General features: G+C 48.9%; 1 protein-coding gene across 1 annotated transcript in view; it reads left to right on the top strand.

Annotated features, from left to right (window-relative positions):
* The window catches only part of LOC126517910 (arylsulfatase B-like), a 307,571-nt gene that overhangs the window by 71,930 nt on the left and 214,159 nt on the right, over positions 1-21,482 (top strand). The window contains exon 4 of the mRNA XM_050167739.3: positions 19,526-19,635. Within this exon, the coding sequence (XP_050023696.2) occupies positions 19,526-19,635 (110 nt within the window). The remainder of the gene's footprint in view (positions 1-19,525; positions 19,636-21,482) is intronic.

Genomic DNA, 21,482 nt, shown 5'->3' with positions numbered 1-21,482 from the left:
CTTCATCCCCCGTACATGTCGGGAATGTAACTACCTTCCCTCAAATATCGTAGCCATCACCGATAAGAAACTTTTTTTGCAAAACATTAGCTAAAATTGCATAATCTGGAGAATCCTTACGTTACCAGAACCCAGTGTTTGGCTGTTGGCTTTACTACTTTTCAACCACTCCTCTCTTTAACGTATATGACCCCTAAAGGGTACCTTAAAAGTAATTAGCGTGCAGAGTCGATCCAATGCGTCGTCTATGCGTGGAAGGGGGTGTACGCTCTTAAAAAAAAGGGAGCCAGAAAGGAGGAACTAGCCGTTTTCGTCCTTCAGGCCGGTGAGTTTTTCCTTCTCAAGCACTTGACGTGTCGCGCCCTGTTATGACAATCAAAAGGGGAGGAACGTTCCTGCCTTGCGTGCGTATCTTGCGTCGCCTCCGCCGGTGACCCGAACATCGGCTACAATAACTTCTTTTCAACAGAAAGTAATGCTTAGTAGCATAGCCTGAGGTCTAAACGTTTCAGCACAAGCGAACACCAGTGTCAAACCTCTAGCTCGGACGGCAGCTGCGATACGAGAATAGTTCAACTCAAAGCAGGGCCCGGCTGCTGACGCACAGCGAGACAAGCCCTTACTCCGGTATCTCGGCCTAGACAGCGCAGATATCAGCCAGCCTTTCTCGTTTCGATGCGTGAAATTAGGATGAAGAGAAGGTTAAGCTATATCAAGCGTATGCATTTGTGGTTTTGAAGCGCCATCCGCGACAGCATCGAAGCGAAAGCAACATACGTTTGCTGGCGCCATCGGCACGTAGCTGGGCGGTGTGAGCGCATCACCGCCGCAGGCGACGCCGTCAAATCCAAGGCTGGAACACAAATCCTGCCGGCAGAGCAAGGAGAAGGTGCTCGAGCGCACCATGCAACCAGATATACAGCTGCACATCCAGCGTCGCTTGCGTGCCGGTTCGTCTGCGTGTCCGCCCGCCAGCGGCGGCTTCTCAGTGATGCATTGTGTAGCGCGCACGACACTGCAGAGACAGAAAGCACGACCATGAATAGAAGATGTATTTCCTGAAAGGCGGGGTACAAGCAAACGTACAAAGAAAAAGTATCCTGAAAATAAATTAGAAACAGAGCTTTCACGAATTGCTGTCTTCCGCGTTGTAGTTTTTCACATGCGGCTGTAGGCGTCCCATGAAACACGCGAGCAGCTATATGATGTCTAAAAGATGTCTTTAACGGCTAATTCAAAAGTCCCTTAGCTGTCTTGATCAAGACATTTTGTAGTCATGGACGCCTAGAAGTACTTCAGTAAGCCCTGCTAACGTTACGCTAAAGGTTGGCTAATGGACAGCTTGACAAGAACAACTGAAGACTTCGTTTAGACATACTCTCAAATTTTAGTGGCAGCCGTTACAGTAACACGATGTTTGCCCACAGTTACAATTTATTTTAACTGATGCACGGACATCAGAAAAAAAAAGTTTATATTGTTGGATGGAGTGATGCACAGGTAGTTTTTCCAGATGTGAACCATGGGAATAGTGTAGTACAGCCTCACTGGTCAATTAGTGCTTTTTACTTGGACCAATCAATTGAAAGCCGCCTGTCAGAATTATTTTGCAAATAAAAGAAGATCTGCATTGTATGCCGATATCATGCCAATGTTCTGCCCATTTATATCATGCTCATTGCCTTAAACAAGAACACCTCTGCATGAAACACATCATTATTGACAAAACTTCACCCTGCTGGGTCTCCACCAAATTGAAATAGTTTCTAGTAGGGAAACATTTTGTCAGTGATGCTGCAGTTAAGGTAAAAATTACATGGTTTCAAAAGTCTGACATCAATATACGAAACAGAACGCTGTGCTGCGAAAAATTGTTAAGAAATAAAGGATAGTACACATCTGGAAAAACATTCTGCAAACTACTCTAACTGGCAACTTTTTTCTGATGCCCATGCTTTATTTAAATGTAAATTGTAACTTACTTTGTGGGTGCCCCTTGTAAGGTAATGCCACAAGCTTGTACAGCATCACGCAGGAATAATGGCCAGTTCTTCGATACACAATCCATTAGCGAATGCCTTGCACGTTGCATATTACCGGAACTGAAAGATAAATCATAATATGCTGTTTTTTTTTCCTACACTGTATGATGAGTTTTTTCATGCATAAAAGATTATTGCAAGCAAAAATGCAGTAAGACATCTACTTCACACCATGTCACATATTCATACTTTATTACCTAATAAATTAGAAAAGATACCGAAAGTGTAATTAACAGGAGTGACAAGTAGCAGCAAAGGTAAGCATGGATAAATCTTCAAGATAATTGCCGCCGCTGCCAGAGCAGGCCAGCCTTCATAGGAGAGCACTGGCTGCCCACAAAGGCTTGCTGTGACAGGCCACGCGTGAAGGTTCTTGTAGACATAGCCAAGCAATACTTGCACAGAAGACGGAAAAAATACGAGGGAGGAAATAGGAATGTTGAAATTCGAACTTCAATTAGCAGTATGTGCTAAGTAAGAAATTTGGCTCACACTAAAAATAAATTTAAGCACTCCTTTCTCTTAAATTACAGGTATCTTAAGGTATGTATTGATGATGTTTAAAATGACTAGTACATTTCGTGGAATATAGTTATTAACATGCAGAGCAGAGTCAAAGCAAGCCTTGAAATTAATATATTGTGTTTTGTGGCTAAAAAGGCACTTATAAACTTGTCAACAAAGTCTGAGAAGCTTCCTGATAAATATAATGTTTAAAACAGTAATCCACTCTGCAAGTAAATGATGTACTAACTTAACTAAAAAGTTAAATAGCGTTTTATATTGTTAAATTAAAAGCAAGTTTGGCATTTTGCACTGCCTAGCTGTTGCCTTTTTTCAAACTTAATCATGACACAGTACAGAGTAAGCAGGTAGCATGCAAAGGAGGACTGGTGATAAAGTAGTGTTCCAAAGCAACACTCCTAGCTGGATCAATCACTTTTGTTGACCTATTTTCATGGGACTCTAACTGGCTTAGGGCAATCCCTCACAGAAATGATGCATCAACTTGGATCATGCGTCATACAACGTTAAAGTATCTCATGATGTGATTAAACGATAACATTGCCCACTGCGTTGGAAGTGTGTTTGGGCGAGAAAGTGCAAAGTGATTCGTATAGGTAGCAAATTTATCAGTGCATCTATAGCCTCAGGTAATTCTGAGCATCTGCGATGACCCGCAATTGAGAAGCCACTGCACACAAAAAGGTGCATTCAAGTAACGGTCCATGCTGAATAATTGCCCACCTAGTGAAAAGTCAAATGTGGCAGGCTAATGGGCCTGGGCAACTAAATTGCTAAATTCTGATAACACCTCCAATGATATTATTGAAACAGGTGACAAAAAAACAGCACAGGTAAAATTATAGTTATGAAAAAATTTTAAAAGCACCACTGCAAACTGCTGGAACCCTCAGCATCGTGCCTGTTCTACACGCACATCAATTGTAGCGGCAAATCATACCTCTTGCAGCACACACAAATCTTAAGTTAGAGTGCTTGCAGATGCTGTACAGTAAATTCCTGTAAAAAAACTAAATCACACAGAAAACGTTTAGAATATAGAACTGATCACATACTGGCTTGAATACATTTGTGCATTAGGGAAACAAGGTGTAATGTACACTGTTGTAAATTTTTTCTTATATATGGAATACTCATATGACACAACAGAGTTAATTTGTGAGTTCTTACACAGCAGTGACTAGCTACAGGTAAAATTTGTAAGGCTTAGGGAAACTAATTATTAGTAGAACTGTGTATGTACACTGGCACTGAAAATAGGTTATAATAGTAGCAGCTTATAGGGGACCAGTGCAAAAAATACCCGTTTGTGAGACACCAGCTAGCTATTTTACCATGAAGTGCTCCCTAGCCTTAACCCATAAACAAAGCACTGGGAGGACCAGAGAGTGTGCAGTTTGTTGGCTTACACTGATCATGATGAGGTCCCGTCATCCAGCTAGCGCCAAGGTACAAGAAGGATGTCCAGTCGTCTATGGAGTGAAAGGAACAAAATAAGAGAGCATCAAGTCAGTTGAAAGACACATTTGCAATTACAAATGAGGTGACCCAGTCACAATCATTCATTAATAAATGCCAAGTAGTCGTGATTGCACTCCCAGATGATACACCTACTAGGATAAATGTATTGCTGCTTATTTAGAACAAAACACAAGTGAAATTTGTACACCAGCAGACGATTGCATTTGGAATTGTATACATGAAGTAAACATTGCAGTTATAATATTACGATGTCATCGAACGATGCTCAAGAGACGAGCCGCCGCGAGAACGACGAAGAAGTTGGTCGGTGCCCTTGGCACGAGTGAGTGTTAGCCTCGCTGCCTGGCTCCAGTGTAAAAGCGTGTAAATAGCATCTTCCGTCTGTGTCTTTACACACGTAACAATATTTTTCTTTTGCCATTGAGTGGGAACGCTACAAGCTACATAGTCACTGATACACGTGCGCGCGCTCGCAACGCTGTAACCCATGCCAGAACAAAAGGACACAAAATAGGGCGAGTTCAGTCTAGTTCAGGATTACAGCCAGCGCGTCGTCTTCGAATGCACTCACTTCGGTTGGTTCGTGCTACGTTAACAACAAAGACAAACAAGCAGGGCAAAGTTCTGACTGGTGTTGCGGAAGTCGTCGAGCGCGGTAGTGCTGAACTGCTGAACACAAGGAGAACCCTCGTATAAAAGATGAGGAAAACCCGCAGGGCAGAAGAGCCTATCCATCAGGAATTGTCGCGGTAACAACTAAAAATATTCACATTGTTGACGAAAAACGAAGTGCAATGTATTTCACTTACCGGAAAAAGTGTTATCCGAACGTACGACGTGCAAAGACGCACCGTGACACGAAGGCGGCGAACGGAGATACCGCCATTGTGGTAGTAAGCCGTCGGCGAAAACACGCAATACAGCGGATGTCACGAAGCATTGATGCAAAACACACAGCAAACAGCATCAGCACAGCTAAATGACTCCAGTGAATAACCAGTATAGATGTACAGAACGGCTAGAATGACGCGCAACTGGCATAACGAACCCACGATCGAGACATTGAGGGTGGCAGTGACCAATTTTTCAAACTTCCTTGCTTCCTGCCTCCCAGTGTTTCCAGCACGCAATGAGATGTCTGACAAATTTGGAGCTTGCCTATACTTGACTGCCGCCAAAGTGATCGCAGCGCAGTGGCTCTGTGACACCGTGTTGTCAATGCAACACCAGTGTTTCGCTCCTGCTGCTGTCAGTACCTGCGCGAGCATAGAACGGTTTCCAGGCGTCTTGTGCACGCCCCGTATGGAAAACAATGACACTCCCTTGATTGTTCAAGTTCTGGTCCGAAACTATATAACATTAAAGCCAACTTAATATGTTGCTTCCTACGAGTTCGATTTGTCTGTGGCGTCTTTTATTCGCTAATGGCGACGGTCGACGGTAACCGCACTTTCAACACATAGTTTGGAATTTTATGCACTTTTAGACAAAAAGATCTAAAAAAGTTTTTGAGTTGAACGTTCTGAATGTGTTTACCAAAATATACTCTGGTGACACCAGTATTAAGTTTTGCCGCAGATAGAAGATATACTAGCATATTCCAAGTGCTGAGGTTATGTTTAGAAGAAATTCTATTTTCAGTCTTATCATAGACCAAGACGTCTGTAGATGTTTGTAGCCGTTTCAAGAAGTTTTTATGAGGTTCTGTGTTTTGTGGGGTCTGTCAAAAAAAGGAGACACCCTCGAAGATAATATGTAGGGGGACAATGGAAACTACGATGTACGAAAAGCGTAATGAAAGGCGCAAAGGTAGGCGGCACGCGGATATGCCCAGATGTGAACGGGAGACGAAGCTAATGGGACACACGTGGGTGTGGCAGCGTTGTGCGCTGTGCCGAGTGCCGGGATTTTAGAAAGCTGCAGGGCACTGTCGAACTCGAGCGTCAGTACGAAGCGAAACCACCCTCTCAATAGCAGAAAGCACGGCTACCACGGCGCAGTCGCAGTCTTGCAGTATAGAGGCGTTCGGAGAGAGACGGCATGCTCCAAAGTCGGAGCTATCCTTCTCGGTCACTTGTCGCGACGATTACGCTTCAGCCACTGTATTTGCGCTGTGGTTAAAGTAGTTGTAGCCTAGTAGACTGTATCGCAACAACCTTCGTCACCACGACCCTCATGGAGATGGGTATAACACAACAGACACCAGCAGGTAGCCTCCTGATATTGTCCATGGTGAGCGAGGCCAGTCACGCCGACCATGGGGAGTAATCTTTGGTTCTCGTATGTAGCAGCAACGTGACATTACGGCGAGTAACTTGTGTCATAGCCTGATTGCATGCAATGCTAGTATTTACGTCCGCTCTCCTGCAATATCTTTACAAATCGCCTGCGCTTGCTCAGCGTGTAGCAGCGAACGACGTCCTTGACGTGGCCGAACACATTTAGTCTGTGGACAGCAAGGCAAAACATGATTTCGAAGGCTTGCTCGAAAGCGGTGGCTTAAAGCGTCCCGATCAGATTCATCCCTACGCGCTACACACCCGGCTTCAAGTCCGGCCGCCGACAGCCGCCGGCACACCATGAACGCGCCGGCTCACACGTACCCGCTTTGCAGCAGCGTACAGACGCTGCGGATAGCACATTGTTTGCAATTTCTGTATGAAATTAGGCTAGAAATCGTTGAAGGGATCTCAACAGAATGTATTTTGTAAACGACAGCGGTTCTTAAAGCGCCATCCACTACGGCTTCGAAGTGACAGGCTTTGATCGCCGTCGCCACCGTGTTGATAATTGTAAGTCGCTAGTCAAAAGCATTCATTGTAGTGCAGTTTATTATTAACAGGTCTGTCTGAATTTGCCGTGCCTATCAGGTGACTGTAGCCAAATAAGTATTCTACCGAAATTTGTTGCTGTATTGCGTATAACAGAGAGTCACTCACTGCCCCTACATTGCAGGTCGAAACATCATGGCTATATAAGCAGGCTTAAAGCATATCGATGTAGGCAGCTCTAACAGTGTTCGTGCATGTGCCGTGTGTTGTGTTGCTCTCTTCTGCTACAGTAAGTGCTGTGTTGTGCATTGTATGCCTATGAAGGTGTTGCTCTATGAAGTAGGAAATGGAACTGTATTCCTTTTCCGATGGATGTTATCAGCGTCCCCTTTGGAACGGGACGGTGAGTTTCGCCACGAAGCTCTTGCTATTATACTGCCTAATGTCCTACCTAGGTTGCAAAAAAAAAAAGAAAACCCTGATGAATTGCCATAACCAAATTTTCTGACCTCCTATTGTGAAGTTTGTTTTTGTACGTCTCCGTTTTTTGTCGTTGGCTCTACTTCCATCAATCTTACTTACTAATCCCCTTACTTATCTCTATTGCGGACATGTTTACTTTACTCCTGCTCTCGCTGAACCCAAGGGCTTCAAGGAGGCCAGTGGTGCCGAAATCGACCACTCGGCAGATATCTTGACATTCTAATAAAACATGCTCCATCGTTTCTTCAGTTTTACCACAGCAAGCACGTGCTTCTTCCTTCTTAGGTCCCGCTTTATAAGTGCGTGTTCGAAGGCATCTAGATCTCGCTTCGAAAAGTAGTGAGCGTCGCTTTGAGTTATCATAAATTGTTTCTTCCCTGGCTTCATTTTCTTCCTCTTAAGTAATTACTCATGGCAGGTTTCTTTTCCATTTCCGCCACCCATGAGATTATTTCAGCCCCTCTGACTTTCCGCTTGGCGTTCTTTGTTGCTGTGTTGCCCACCCTACAGGCCGCATACTCGCTGGTAAGCTTCCTAGTTCTTTTCCTCCACTGTGAGTCAATGTTTTTTTTTGTACAAGTACCTCAACACTCTCCCTGCAGCCAATTTACCTTCTTCCATATTCCTCAGTCGTTCTTCCTAATCAATTTTACTGTAAGCTTCCTTCCCTTCAAAACTTGTCCAGCCCATATCATCCGTCATATCACCATATTTTCGTTAAAGTCCCTGAATAAAACTGAAAGGTAGCGACATGCTTTTATCTAGCCGCCACCGCTGTTGCGAAGAACGTGCCAGGAGTCAAAAGAGAAGGGCTGCGTCTCCCAATCGATTGAGCACCGTCAGGTTGTATTTTTCGCGCCCTTTTCTCTATTTTTTTTATTTTCCGCGTCTCGGCGCACTGGGCACCATGGCAGCTGGCCGTCGAGTGTCCGCGGCGAGGCTTTCGCAGGGGGTTTCGGATGTTTTGTCTGAGTTTCGTGGCTAAGCGCGTCATTGAAGAACTCATTTTTGGTTTGTTTTATGTTAGGGATTGATTTTAAGAGTACTGGAGGTGCAAACGTCTACGAACGGAGCCTTTCCGCCTTGCTGACGGGTTGCGGAGCTCAGGCACGGCTAAGCTAATGCACGGGTGCTATTCCCGGTGCTCGTTCAGATTTGTCTTCCTGATCGCGCCATCGCCACAGGTGTATGACAGACAACACAATGGCATCCGCAGGACATCCTCGGGACATACAATTGAGCACGTTTGAACGTCCTCAGGACGTCGCCACGTGAGCCTCAAGATATGCCTATCAAGTGCTGTTGCCCGGCCTCAGCACATCCGCCGGACGTCCTCATAAGAGCATTCGAGGATCTTTTCCGTGCGTGTTGAGGATATTTTAAAGACCTAGGCATTCGCTGCGCCCAGTAAAACTGTGTGATTTTATTAACCTAATTAATCTGTTTTCTATCCGCTAAGTGAGAAATTCATGCTTAAAACTACAGCACGCACTTCCTGCTTGATAGAGCATGCTTTTGAGCCCTGTTTCAGAGGGCCACACGAAATGAAAAGGTAAACCCATAGTGCCGCACACAAAACCATTTTATTAATTTTACCTAATAACGATGCATGTCACACTGAAAAAAAAGGTTGAAAGGAGCGTGGCAGAGCCAGGGGAATTCTCCGCTTGAAATGTATTTATCCAAATATACTGAAGCGTGAGAGCCCATAGGAGTCACTGAAAGAAATTATAAACAGCACATTGTCAAAAACAACTTACATCCAATTACAGAGAAATGACAAACAAAACAATTTATACCACATACATGGAAGCACTGAAGCAGAAAATTATTGCATGAAGCACCAAAGCAATTTACTACTGGTTGTCGAATGTTGCTCTTTAAGGCAATATCAATCCAGTCAATTTTTTTTTCCTAACGAATGCTTTTCACCTTCTTAGACGTGACATAATTTTTTGAAAAATATTAAGTATGACTGCATCTAGCTTACAGGCCGACACAGCGCGATAGTTGCCGCCGGCGAGTGCTGTAAAGTCGGATTGCTTGGACGTTCGCAACAATGCTCTTGTTCGTAAAAACAGCGCGAAGAGGATGAGAGTTACGTTTACAGCGGCATAAGAACTGGGATACATAGCGCAAGAAAGACAGAGGGACAAGCAGGAACACGGGACGGGCGCTAACTTTGAACAATTGAATATCGACACGCACCTATAAAGCGAGATATAAGAAGGAAGAAGAAGCATGTGCTCGCTGCGGTAAAGCTCGGGAAACGATGGAGCATGTTTTTTAGAATGTGAAGACATCTGCCCAGCGGTCGATTTAGCCACCACTGGCGTCCTTGAAACATTTGGGTTTAGCAAGAGCAGCGGAAAAGTAAACATGTCTACAATAGAGATTAGTAAGAGACGATTGGAAGATTGGTGGAAAAAAAGTAGGGAAACGACAAAAAAAAAAAAACAGACGGAGACGTACAAAAGCAAAGTTCGCAATCGGGAGTCAAAAAATTGGGTTGGTGGAGTTCGTAGTGTGTTTTTCTTTTTTTTTTCTTTTTAACCTAGGTAGGACTTAAGGCAGTATAATAGCAAGAGCTTGGTGGCGCAACCCACCGCCCCGTTCCCAAAGGGACGCTCATAAGATCCATCCACCCATCCATCCACATAAGCGTGTGTATGTGTGTGTGCGTGTGCGTGTGTGTGTGTATGTGTGTGTGTGTGTGTGTGTGTGTGTATGTGCGTGTGTGAGTGCGCGTGTGTGTGTGCGCGCGCGCGCGATGGATCGATGTGTGCATACCCCAGAGGGAAAGCGAAAGTGATGCTAACAAACTTCAGCCAGGAGTTCAAGCGCGTCAACAAGGGGAGGACGATCGCATACGTCGAGGAAATTGCAGAAAGTGGCAGTGCGTTTGTCTTCTGGGATCCTGCCGCATCATGATGGTGACGATGATGATGATCCTTATGTTTACGTAAGTTCAACGCCGCGATGTTCTAGCGATGTCATTCCTTTTCGCACTTGGATAGTGTTCAGAGCGACGCTCCTCCCGCGTTATTAACGTGATCAGCCGGCAGTCAACGGTGGGTGATAAGCGTGGCAGTCGTGCGGAAGGCATCACTACAAATCGTGTCGTACTTGCACCCCGTTCCTTGTATGCGCCAAGGAAAGCTTAGCGAGAATGTATTTTTTTCCTTTTTTGCAAATATCAGTAACGTACACTAAGCTTACGACGTGTAGTTTGTTTTCCAGCTTCGAACTAGCACAGTTCGTATGCCTAGTCGCATCCATCGCTTTGCTTGCCTGGAGTCGGCCATGCTGGTCTTGGAGAAGGAGAAACCGTTGCTCCCATGTATGAGGGAGGAAATTTGCTTCATGTAAAGAGGAACATGCTAAAATCGCTGTTCTCTTAACGGAGCAAGGGTCACTCCTTCTTTTCCTAGAGTGTATGTCTTTCGTGATCTTGTTCAGTCGACGATAATGCACGCAGGAGCGTAGGGTTCCGTCCTTTTTCTTCACCAAGACTGCAGGACATGCCCACGGGGTGTTCAACGCCTGGCTGATGTCGTCGCGCGGCATTTCGTCGACTTGTTGCCTCATAGCTTCATATTCTCGCGTCGAAACTCGGTAAAGGCTCTGGGGGAGTGGTCGAGCGCACTCTTCGGTTATTATGATGTCGAAAAGCAGTCTTTGTATCGTCGGAGAAGATTTCTGAGCTGTTGCTGCTTACTCAGCGGGAGACATGCATTTATGTCGAAGTCTGGTTCGGGAACTATGCTCGTCGGGTTACATGCGGCAAGATCCAAGAAGACAAATGTGCTGCTAGTTTCTGCAAATTCCTCAACGTATGCCATCGGCATTCCCTTGTTGAGGTGCTTGAACTCATGGCTGAAGTTTGTCAGGATCACTTTCGCTTTCCCTCCGTGCAATCGAGTGAGCCCTCTTGCGACGCAAATTTCACGGTCGAGCAATGCGCTTTTGTCGCCCTCGACGAGGTCTTCTACGTCTGCGGGTGTTTCGCTGCCGACAGAAATGACAATGCTGGAGCGAGGTGGGATGCTGACTTGGTCCTTAAGTACACTCAAGGCACGCTGACTGGAAGGTCTCTACATCGGTATCGCTTGGTCTGTGGACAGTGTTATTGACTTCGACCTCAGGCCGATGATTTAGCCGTGTGGCTTCAGGAAGTTCATGCCGAGAATTACGTCTCGCGAGCGCTGTTGGAGGACAACAAACGTCGCAGGGTATTCTTGGAATGGAGATTTCAGTCGGCGTTATGAGGTTTGCTTGTGCTGTCTGAATTTGAGGGCCGTACCATGCAGTCTTGAGTTTCTTCAATTTGGCGACGAACAATTAACTGACCACGGAGTAGTCGTCACCAGTGTCTACAAGCGCGGTGGCTTCCTCGCCATCGAGAAGCACGTCGAGGTCGGTGGCTCTTTGTCGTGTGTTGCTGTTCGGTCTTGGCGTCGGATGCCGGCTGAGTCGTGTTGACTTGGGGCTGGAAAGTCGCGTCGTCAGCTCTTCGTTTCTCGGCATATTCTTTGCTTCCAGGCTTCGTCGGCACGGCGGCGCCTCGTGGATATGTCGTTGAGATAGTCGTGCTGGCGTCTTCGTCGTCGGCGGAGGATCTCCGTCAGTTCGACGTACAGCAAGCGCACCTCCATTGGTTTCTGCTATTAGTTTTCCGGATATGGGCCGACAGACCGGCCCCGGGCTGGGCCAACGTATGGTCGGCGCTGCGGCGACAGGTAGCGTCCAAGTGATGCGAACGGGATGGTCGTCGACGGCTGCATTGAGTGGCGGCGAGGTAGTCGGCGATATCGCGTAGCCGTGCCCCTTGCTGTGGGCGCGACTCCTTCACGGCAAAGCCTCGCAGTCGTAAGTTGCGGTAAGGGTACCAGCGGTGATGGCAGAGCGAGTGGGGGGGGTGCGGGGCGCCAAATGTCCGTCTTCCTCCGGTAACTGCGCTGTGCGACGGGCAGGCGTGCTGGCGGTGGCGGCGATGGACGACGGGATTGCGGCGTCACGCGCTCCTGGCGCGGTCGCTGAAGGGGCCCTAGACGGCGGGCGACGGCGGCGTAGGTCATCGCTTCCGGCTAGGGCTACGGCGATGCCCGAAGTTCTGGTTCTTCTAGTGACCGCTGAAGCTCTTCTTTAACTATGTCAGCGATCGAGTTCACTTGGGGCTGCGACCTTGGGTACAGCTTCTGCAGCTCTTCCCGTACGACCGCTCTGATCGTCTCGCGCTGGTCACCGGCGCTTAGCGCTTCAGCTTCGGCGGTGTTTGTTGCCAGCGCAGGCCTGTGGAATTGCCTGGTACGCATTTCAAGCGTCTTCTCGATCGTTGTGGCCTGCGAAACAACATCACCGGTGGGCGAGTTGCGTATAAATGCGGTGAAGAGCTGTTCTCCCACACCCCGCATCAAGAAACCAATTTTCTCTTCTTCATACATGTCAGGGTCGGCGTGTAGGGAGAGGCGAGTCATTTCCTCCGCAAAGATCGCGATGTTTTCATTTGGCAGCTGCATGCGGGCTTGCAAGAGAGCTTCGGCTCGCTTTTCGTGCACAACGCTCGTAAAGGTCCGCAGAAAGTCGCTACGGAACAAGTCCCATGTTGTCAGTATCGATTCCCGGTTCTCAAACCACGTTCTGGCGGCGTCTGCTAAGGCAAAGTATACATGCTGCAGCGTGTCCTCGGAGTACGAGTTGTTGAAACTTGCGATTCATTAAGGCCTCCAGCCAGACTTCTTGACCTTCGGCAGATGATTTACAGAAGGTCGGTGTTTCCCTGGACTTTTGCAGCACGATGGGGGCGTCGTTGGTGTTCCGCAGGTGTTTTAACATGTGGCTTGCGCGATGGTCCGGGATGACGCTGGTGTTTTCCTCGTGGTCCGGGCTTTGATTACGGCTAGTCGGGGTGCCCGGTATATTGTGACACGATGACGAAGAAGATGTCAGCTTGGTCGGAAGAAGACGACGCTCTGGTCTTTGCGCTGTCGACCATCTTGTCAGCCGCTGGGATTATTGTAAATATCCTGTAAATATACGTCTGACTGTTTAGAACCCCGTAACATGTTTGGTGGAGGTTGCGAGATCATTATCAAGACGGATTTACGCAGCGGGCGCTCCTTGGCTGCATCTACATTGCCAGCACAAGGCGAGGATGCTTCGTGCCCGTCGCCACTCAGGCCCACCGTCATCATAGCACAACCCCGCGACCCAGGAAACTTTTCTGGCACCGATGACACTGATGTTGAAGACTGGCTTCAACTATATGAGCGGGTGAGCTCCAGCAACTACTGGGATCAAACCATCATGCTCGCTAATTTGATATTTTACCTCGCGGGCACGGCACGCGTATGGTTGCAGACCCACGAGGAGGAACTTACCAGCTGGGACATTTGTAAACAGAAGCTTAAAGATTTGTTTGGCAAGCCAGTTGGACGTTAACGCGCCGCCCAAAAAGACCTCGCTTCGCCTGCCCAGACGTGCACTGAATCCTACCTCACGTACATCCAGGACGTGCTCGCTCTGTGCCGCAAAGTGGATCCGAAGACGTCCGAACCTGATAAAGTCGCACACGTCATTAAGGGCGTAGCAGATGGTGCCTTCCACCTCCTTGTTTTCAAGAATTCTTCCACTGTGCAAGTCATTATTACCGAATGCCGGCGATTTGAAGAAGCCAAGAGTCGCCGCATTGCCCGGCCATTTCCCCGCCTTCCCAACATGGCTGCTACCTCCACCTGCAAAGACTTCCGCAGTCCGCCCACGCCCGATCGGTCTGATGACGTCCTACATATTATCCGACGTGAAATAGAAGCCGTATCTCCTGTCACAACCCGAACCCATGGCCCCGACAATTGCCAGGCGACCGTCTCACTGATACAGTCCGTCGTGCGCCAGGAATTGGCCAACGTTGGCTTGACCAACGTCTGCTCAGTTAATCGACCCGACTACACTCCGTCCAGCACTGTCATACGCACCCGCAGCCTGAATGCCCCAACGCGGTATCGCAATCCGGCCGAATGGCGCACTCCAGACGACAAGCCTATATGCTTCCCTTGTGGCCGTATCGGCCATATTTCACGTCACTGCCGGTATTCGTGGATTTCGACCCCCTGGCCCTGCCTCCCATCCCACGGCCCTCATGCTGCTCCTCGGTTCCCCCCGCAAACGACGCCAGTGCATTCTGGCGACACTTCTGTGCCTACCCGCTCTAGCCGCTGTCCTTCGTCACGTCGCCGCTTCTCCCGATCGCCCCCATCTCGCCGATCACCGTCCCCTAGCTCCTGCCGGCGCACCATTCCGGAAAACTAACGGGCGCAGCACCTGGAGGTGATGCTTCCAAACCGACTCGACGCAAAAATCCTCTTCTGACCTTGCCCAGACATCGCAACCTGATTAAAGTGAACGTGGATGGTGTACCTGTTACGGCTCTGATTGACACTGGCGCGCACATATCTGTGATGAATGCTCAGCTTCGGAATCGTCTCAAGAATCTCCTTACTCCTGCTCCTTCGCCTGTGGTCCAAGTCGCCGACGGTGGAACACACCAGCAGTTATAGGCATGTGTCCGGCTCGCGTGAGTGTCGCCGGACATCATACTTCTGTTTTATTTTATGTTCTAGAGCACTGCCCTCACGACCTCATTCTGAGCCTTGACTTTCTGTCTGCACATTCCGCTTTGATAGACTGTTCTGCTGGTGTTGTGCAACTCGCTCTACCTGCTGCTATCGACCCTACCCATAGTGCTACGATGCGGCTATGTTCCACAGAGCATATTCGCCTCCCACACCGTGTCGTTACCTACATAAGTGTCTCCCCCGTTCCACCTATACCAGACGGTGACTACATCGTATCCCCTAATCCGGATGTCCTGCTCTCGCATAACGTCGCTTTTCCTCACACCGTCATTACCATTTCGGACAACGCGTCCTGCCTTCCACATGTGAACTTTGGACTTTGTACACAAGTACTCCCGCGCGGAATATCCCCGGTGCAAATAACGCCAGCCAGAGACTACCACATTTCGGCTTTAACTTGTGACAGCTCCTCGTGTTCAACGCTTGCTTTGCCCCCTGTCCCTTCAGACTTGAATGCCTTAACAAAAATGATTGCTCCCGACCTTCCGCCCCAGCGTGCTAATGAACTACGTTGCCTGCTTACCTCATACTGGGACATATTCGACCTTGGAGAGCACCCTCTAGGACAAACATCGGTCGTAAAACATCGAATCAACACCGGTGATGCGAGCCCGATCCATCGGCGACCCTACCGCGTCTCACCTACTGAGCGACAAATCATCCAACATGAAGTTGACAAGATGCTTTCTCGAGACATCATCGAACCTTCTTGCAGCACATGGGCATCCCTTGTTGTACTAGTTGGAAAGAAGGACAACAGTTGGCGATTTTGCGTGGATTATCGACACCTCAACAACGTACCAAGAGGGACGTCTATCCGCTACCACGCATTGACGATGCCCTGGATTGCCTGCGTGGAGCACAATATTTTTCATCCATCGACCTTCGCTCCGGCTACTGGCAAATTGCCGTCAACGATATGGACCGCGAGAAGACAGCATTTATTACTCCCTATATCAGTTCAAAGTGATGCCTTTCGGTTTATGTAATGCCCCGGCCACATTTGAACGAATGATGTACGCCCTCCTACATGGTTTCAAGTGGTCCATCTGCCTCTGTTACCTGGACGACGTGATCGCTTTTTCTCCGACTTTTGCGACACAAATCGAATGCCTATCAATGATCCTATCTGTTTTCCGCCAGGCGGGGCTACATATAAATTCGTCCATGTGCCACTTCGGTCGTCAGGAAATATCTGTGCTCGGGCATCTCGTCGATTCATCTGTTGTACGCCCTGATCACGATAATATACGGGCAGTGAAAGACTTTCCCGTGCCAACATGTGCAAAGGATGTTCGCAGCTTCTTGGGCCTTTGCTCCCACTTCTGTCGGTTTGTCCGAACTTTTGCGAACGTTGCCCGCCCTCTCACTCACCTCCTCAAGAAAGACGGCGCATTCATTTTGGGCCCTGAGCAATCTGGTGCTTTCACCGAGCTGATTGGGCTGCTTACGTCCCCGCCGATTCTCGCTCACTTTGATGCGTCAGCTCCAGCAGAAGTCCATACCAATGCCAGTGGTCACGGTATTGGCGCTATCTTGGCACAGAAACAACAAGGGCGAGAACGTGTTATTGCCTACGCCAGCCGCCTTCTTTCCTCTGGTGAGCGCAATTATTCCATCTCCGAACGCGAGTGTCTGGCTCTCGTTTGCGCAGTGTGTAAATTCCGCCCCTATTTGTACGGCCGCCAATTCACAATCATCACTGATCACCACGCTCTGTGTTGGCTTTCGTCCCTCAAAGATCCTTCAGTGCGCCTTGGCCGCTGGGTTCTGCGCCTTCAAGGATACAACTATTTAGTTTATACAAGACCGGCCGGTTACATCAAGATGGGGACTGTTGTCGCGCCATCCTGTCGACCCTCCTGACATTTCTGCTGCCGGCATACCTGTCACCGTTCTCTCTCTGGCTGCTTTTCGCAATATTGGAGCCGAACAACGTCGGGACGCCTTCTTACAAGACCTTATTCAACGGCTCACTTCAATGATGCCCTATCCTTCCCTTCGCATGTTTGAACTCCAAGATGGTATATTGTACCACTCTAACATGCGTCCGGAGGGTCCTGCCCGACTCTTCGTGGAGCCTGAGCATCTGCGTCAGACTATTCTCGCCCAGCTCCATGATGTCCCGACTGCCGGTCACCTTGGCGTGTCAAATACCTATGACCGCGTTCGTCGGCGCTTCTGTTGGCCTGGTCTATACCGTGACGTCTGTTGTTATGTCGCTGTGTGTGACCTTTGTCAACGACGCAAAAAGACGACCACACACTCTGCTGGTCGCCTTCAACCACTTGGCGTACCATCAGAACCATTCTTCTGTGTAGGTGTTGATCTTGTATGCCCTTTTCCTAAGCCTGATTCGGGAAACAAGTGGTTTGCAGTAGCAACAGACTACGCCACCCGATATGCAATCACACGGGCTCTTACGACAAGCTGTGCAACCGATGTCGCCGACTTCCTCCTAGAGAACGTCATCCTTCACCACGGCGCCCCTCGACAGTTCCTCACCGACCGCGGCCGCTACTTTCTAACGTTGTCAACGACATTCTGCACTCGTGCGCGACTAAACACAAACTTGCTACTGCTTACCATCCACAAACGAACGGTCTAACCGAGCGCCTTAACCACACCCTTACTTACATGCTGTTCATGTATGTCTCCGCTGACCATCGCGACCAGGACGTTGCGCTGCCGTTCGTTACTTTCGCCTATAGTTCGTCTCGCCATGATACCGCCGGCTTCTCTCCATTCTTCCTCTTGTTCAGCCGCGACCCTACGCAACCTTTCTACACCATTCTGCCTGCTAGCCTTATTTCCACGTTCGAGTACGCCCGTGAAGCCATACTCAAAGCTCATGAAGCACGCCATATTGCCCGACGTCGACTTGTGGAGTCGCACGACAATCAGCGGCGTTTATATGACGCCCGCCATCGTGACCTCCATTACACACCGGGCACCCTGGTTCTCCTTTGGTCGCCGTCGTGACGCGTTGGCCTCTCGGAGAAGTTTTTTTCACGCTACTCTGGCCCTTACCGTGTCTTGCGTAATGTAACTGACGTCACGTACGAAATCGCCCCTCTTGAGCCAACCGTGGCTTAGCATCGCTCCGACGTGGTCCATGTCGCGCGTCTAAAGTTGTATCACTCGCCCGCCTCCTAACCAGCACGGAGCCGGTGCTTCCGCCGCCGGGGGTCATGTGATACGCTGACGAAGAAGATGTCAGCTTGGTCAGAAGAAGACGACGCTCTCTTCTTCGCGCGCTGTCGACCATCTTGTCAGCCGCTACGATTATTGTAAATATCCTGTAAATGTACGTCTGACTGTTTTAACCCCGTAACAATATGAAGGTAAAGCACCTCCACCAGATTTCACGTAGTAGTGACAGTGAAGAAAGCAGCAAAACTGTGAGTTACGAAACTATCTTTAAATTGTGCGAACCTGTGCGCTCAAGCACAGGCTACACACTCAAGGACCAAAGACAGCGGCGATCACAGTCGGAAATCGTTGAAAATTTTGCGTGCCGGTCAAGGGCATCGGCTTTTGTAGATGAGTCATCGAAGGTTCCAAAGTAATCGCTGGTGTCCGCTTGTATTCCAGAAATTCAACATAATTTGTGTAGCACATGCAATCGGATTACACAAGCTTCAGTGACAACAGACAGCAGATAGAACCATAGGTAACATTCGAGAAATATTCGATACACACGGGCTTCTCCCGCTCTGAGCGATAATATTTGTTAGACGGTTAAAAGCGGTAACCCGTAAAAGATAAACTAGTACACGTCTCAATACATATTTATGTATTCGGGACATTGCGGTGACCAGTGGTCCCAGTAGCACATGTCGGCCCACAGTTCTTGGCTGCGCTAGCTCCGAGATCGGCCCGTGAAAAGAAGCTGGAAACATACGCGACACGAAAATGTGACGTTAAATTGCTAAAAACATTGCCGCGGTTGAACGCGGTTAAACCATGTTTGTCGAGCCATAGCACGGTTTTCCTTGGTTTGGGAAAGGGCACAGACGCTGCTCGTTGCGGCCCCAGCAGCGAACGAATGGACCTTCATGCTGCGTCTCGCTTCGATGCGAACTAAGCGTCGAAAGCACAGTGCATACTAAGCTACCAGAACTTGATGCTCTTTGTACACATTGCAGATCGTTTTTAAGACATGGGCGCTCACGCATCAGCAGTGACAGGTTAAATCCCAGTTTGACCTTGGCTAATTTGAAAGTAAAATTTACGGAGCCAGGCCTTCTTGTGGGTATTTACCTTGACTAGCAGAGCTAGCGCTCTAAAAAGAAGTTGCCGTGGGGCAGGTACCCCCGGACCATTGGTTTTACAGAATGGGTGTCAAAGCGGTAGAATGGTAGCGCATTCGATGACGGCAAAACATTAGATGGCGCGGTGAAATTAGCAAGTTTGTTGGCGCGAGTTCGAATCAGCTAGCGCAAGACAAGGGCAATTGGAGATCGCTACAGATGCCTTCGTTATGCAGCGGACAAAAAAAAAAAAGGTTAATGCAGATGATGATGACAATAAAACACGAGCGTAAGGCGAGTGGTTTGTCTAATGTGTTTTTTTTTTTTTTTTGCAGGCTTGCAGAGCTACGTGTACATGCCCCCTGAAGAGGGGCTTCCGTTACAGCTGACCCTGCTTTCAGAGCACCTGAAGAATTTGGGCTACAGAAATCACATGGTCGGGAAGGTAAAGTTTTTGCCTATCTTTCCGTTATCTTCGCAACTTTATTCTTGTTGTACTGTGTATGCTGGTCGTTCACCATGTTCCTTTAACACAGAAGCAAGCTTCTATACAGTAGCTCATTTGTTCTTTAGATAAGGTAGAGTGTTATTGCTTCACGTACGTATTCAAAGCGAAGCTTTGCCTCTTCTCCCGACGTTCCTGGCGCTTCTGGGATGCCCTTGCAAAGTGTGCCCCTGGATTTCTTGCAATACCATCAAATGGCGATCGCCTCCTCTTGTCTCGCACGCGCACGCTGCTGGGTTTTTTGCAACACTAGCAGATGGCGCTCGCCTCCGCGCATCCCGGCCAGCGCCACCGTGGCAGCATCCCCAGTTTCTACGTATCGCACGTGTTGTGCTTGCTTTCTTATGCGACAAAAAAACAGGCGCTAGGCTGTAGAGGTCGCGTGTTGGGCTGTAATAGTGCAAACATTACAATCGTTCATAACCTGAAAATAGCGCTTGGAGCTGGCGTCTCAACAGCATGCTGGCCGCGTATGCAGAAGGGGTACGTAAACACGTGCCAGCAAAATGGCTCCAAAGCGAGCACTCAGCGTCGAAGACACTCGGGCCCGAAAGAAGCTTCACGCGGAACAGCATCGCCTCCGCTACACAGCGAAACGTGGTGCAGACCGCGAATGTATGCGGGCTCGAAGACGTGAGGCAAGCCAACGACGCGTGGCGGCAATGAACGACGACGGGAGTCGGAAGCACTACTGCCAGAAGCGACAAGCGCAACAACAACGCGTGGCGGCCATGGAAGACGAGGAGCGTGGTGAGCACCGAGACCGGAAGCGACAAACAGTACGGTAATTCTTGTCAATGAAAGCAAACAGCATGGAAAGCTTCGCTTACATCAATCAATTCCCACAAGGCGTGGGATCCGCATATCTTTTTCCTTACAATCGCCCCATGGCTGAAAAAGGAGCCATCGTGGCGACTTACGGCTTCAGTGTACTAGAAAGGGGTAGTGTGTTCAAGGCTGAGGCGGCGGCTGAAGCTTCTTTTGTACACGTCGCCAGGAGACGCCACTTCAGCATGGGCTGTATGGAACCCGCAGTGCTTCCCGCGACACGATCTGCAACGACGCCTCCTTGCACCGGTTGCGCTTGTGAATGTAGCATTATTTTTTTATTGCGATAGCAATTGTGTGAACACTCCAAGGGCATTTCTAACGTCGGCGTCGGCGTCTCCTTGCGGTTCCGTATAAAGTCCATAGGTGATGACAACGTCGCCGCGCGCCCTACGCAGCACGTGTGAGTGAAAGTGTGCGAGGGCAGCCGATTATCGCTGCTTAATCTCACCCGCGCGAAGTGACCAATACGAAGAGGAGACGCGCCGTCTTCTCTAGCGCGCAAGGCACCCAACCCACCAATGTTGCGAGGCACCGGGGGGAGGGAGGGAGGCGGCGTTCTGTCCGGCTACAGCTGTGCATGTGGCGGCTGCGCGCGGTCGCGCGGCCGTATCTTAAGAGCGATCTGCATTGGGAGAGCAGAATAGAGAGAGAGAGAGAAGTCACGGGCAACTTTCTGGTGCCTATGAAGGGAAAGCTACGTGTGCGTGGCTGCTGCACATGTGTTACCGCGCCAAGCAGTGCGGCACCGTTCGACAGTGTTTACGGGGCTCTCACTTGTGTGTGCTCTGCCTCGCTAGCTTTCCCTTCATAGCCACAGAAAGTTGCCCGCGAGTATAAGTACGTATAAGTAAAGATAGAATAGAACTGGCAGAACTTTCCATGTTAAACAACAAGCGTAAGATAGCTGACACAAGGAAGTATAATATAGATACAATTGAGAATCCTCTCAGGAACGG

Source organism: Dermacentor andersoni, chromosome 11, assembly GCF_023375885.2.
Source record: "Dermacentor andersoni chromosome 11, qqDerAnde1_hic_scaffold, whole genome shotgun sequence".
Lineage (NCBI taxonomy): Eukaryota > Metazoa > Arthropoda > Arachnida > Ixodida > Ixodidae > Dermacentor > Dermacentor andersoni.
The sequence above is the reverse complement of the archived record's forward strand: the minus strand, read 5'-3'. Positions and strand labels throughout refer to the sequence as shown.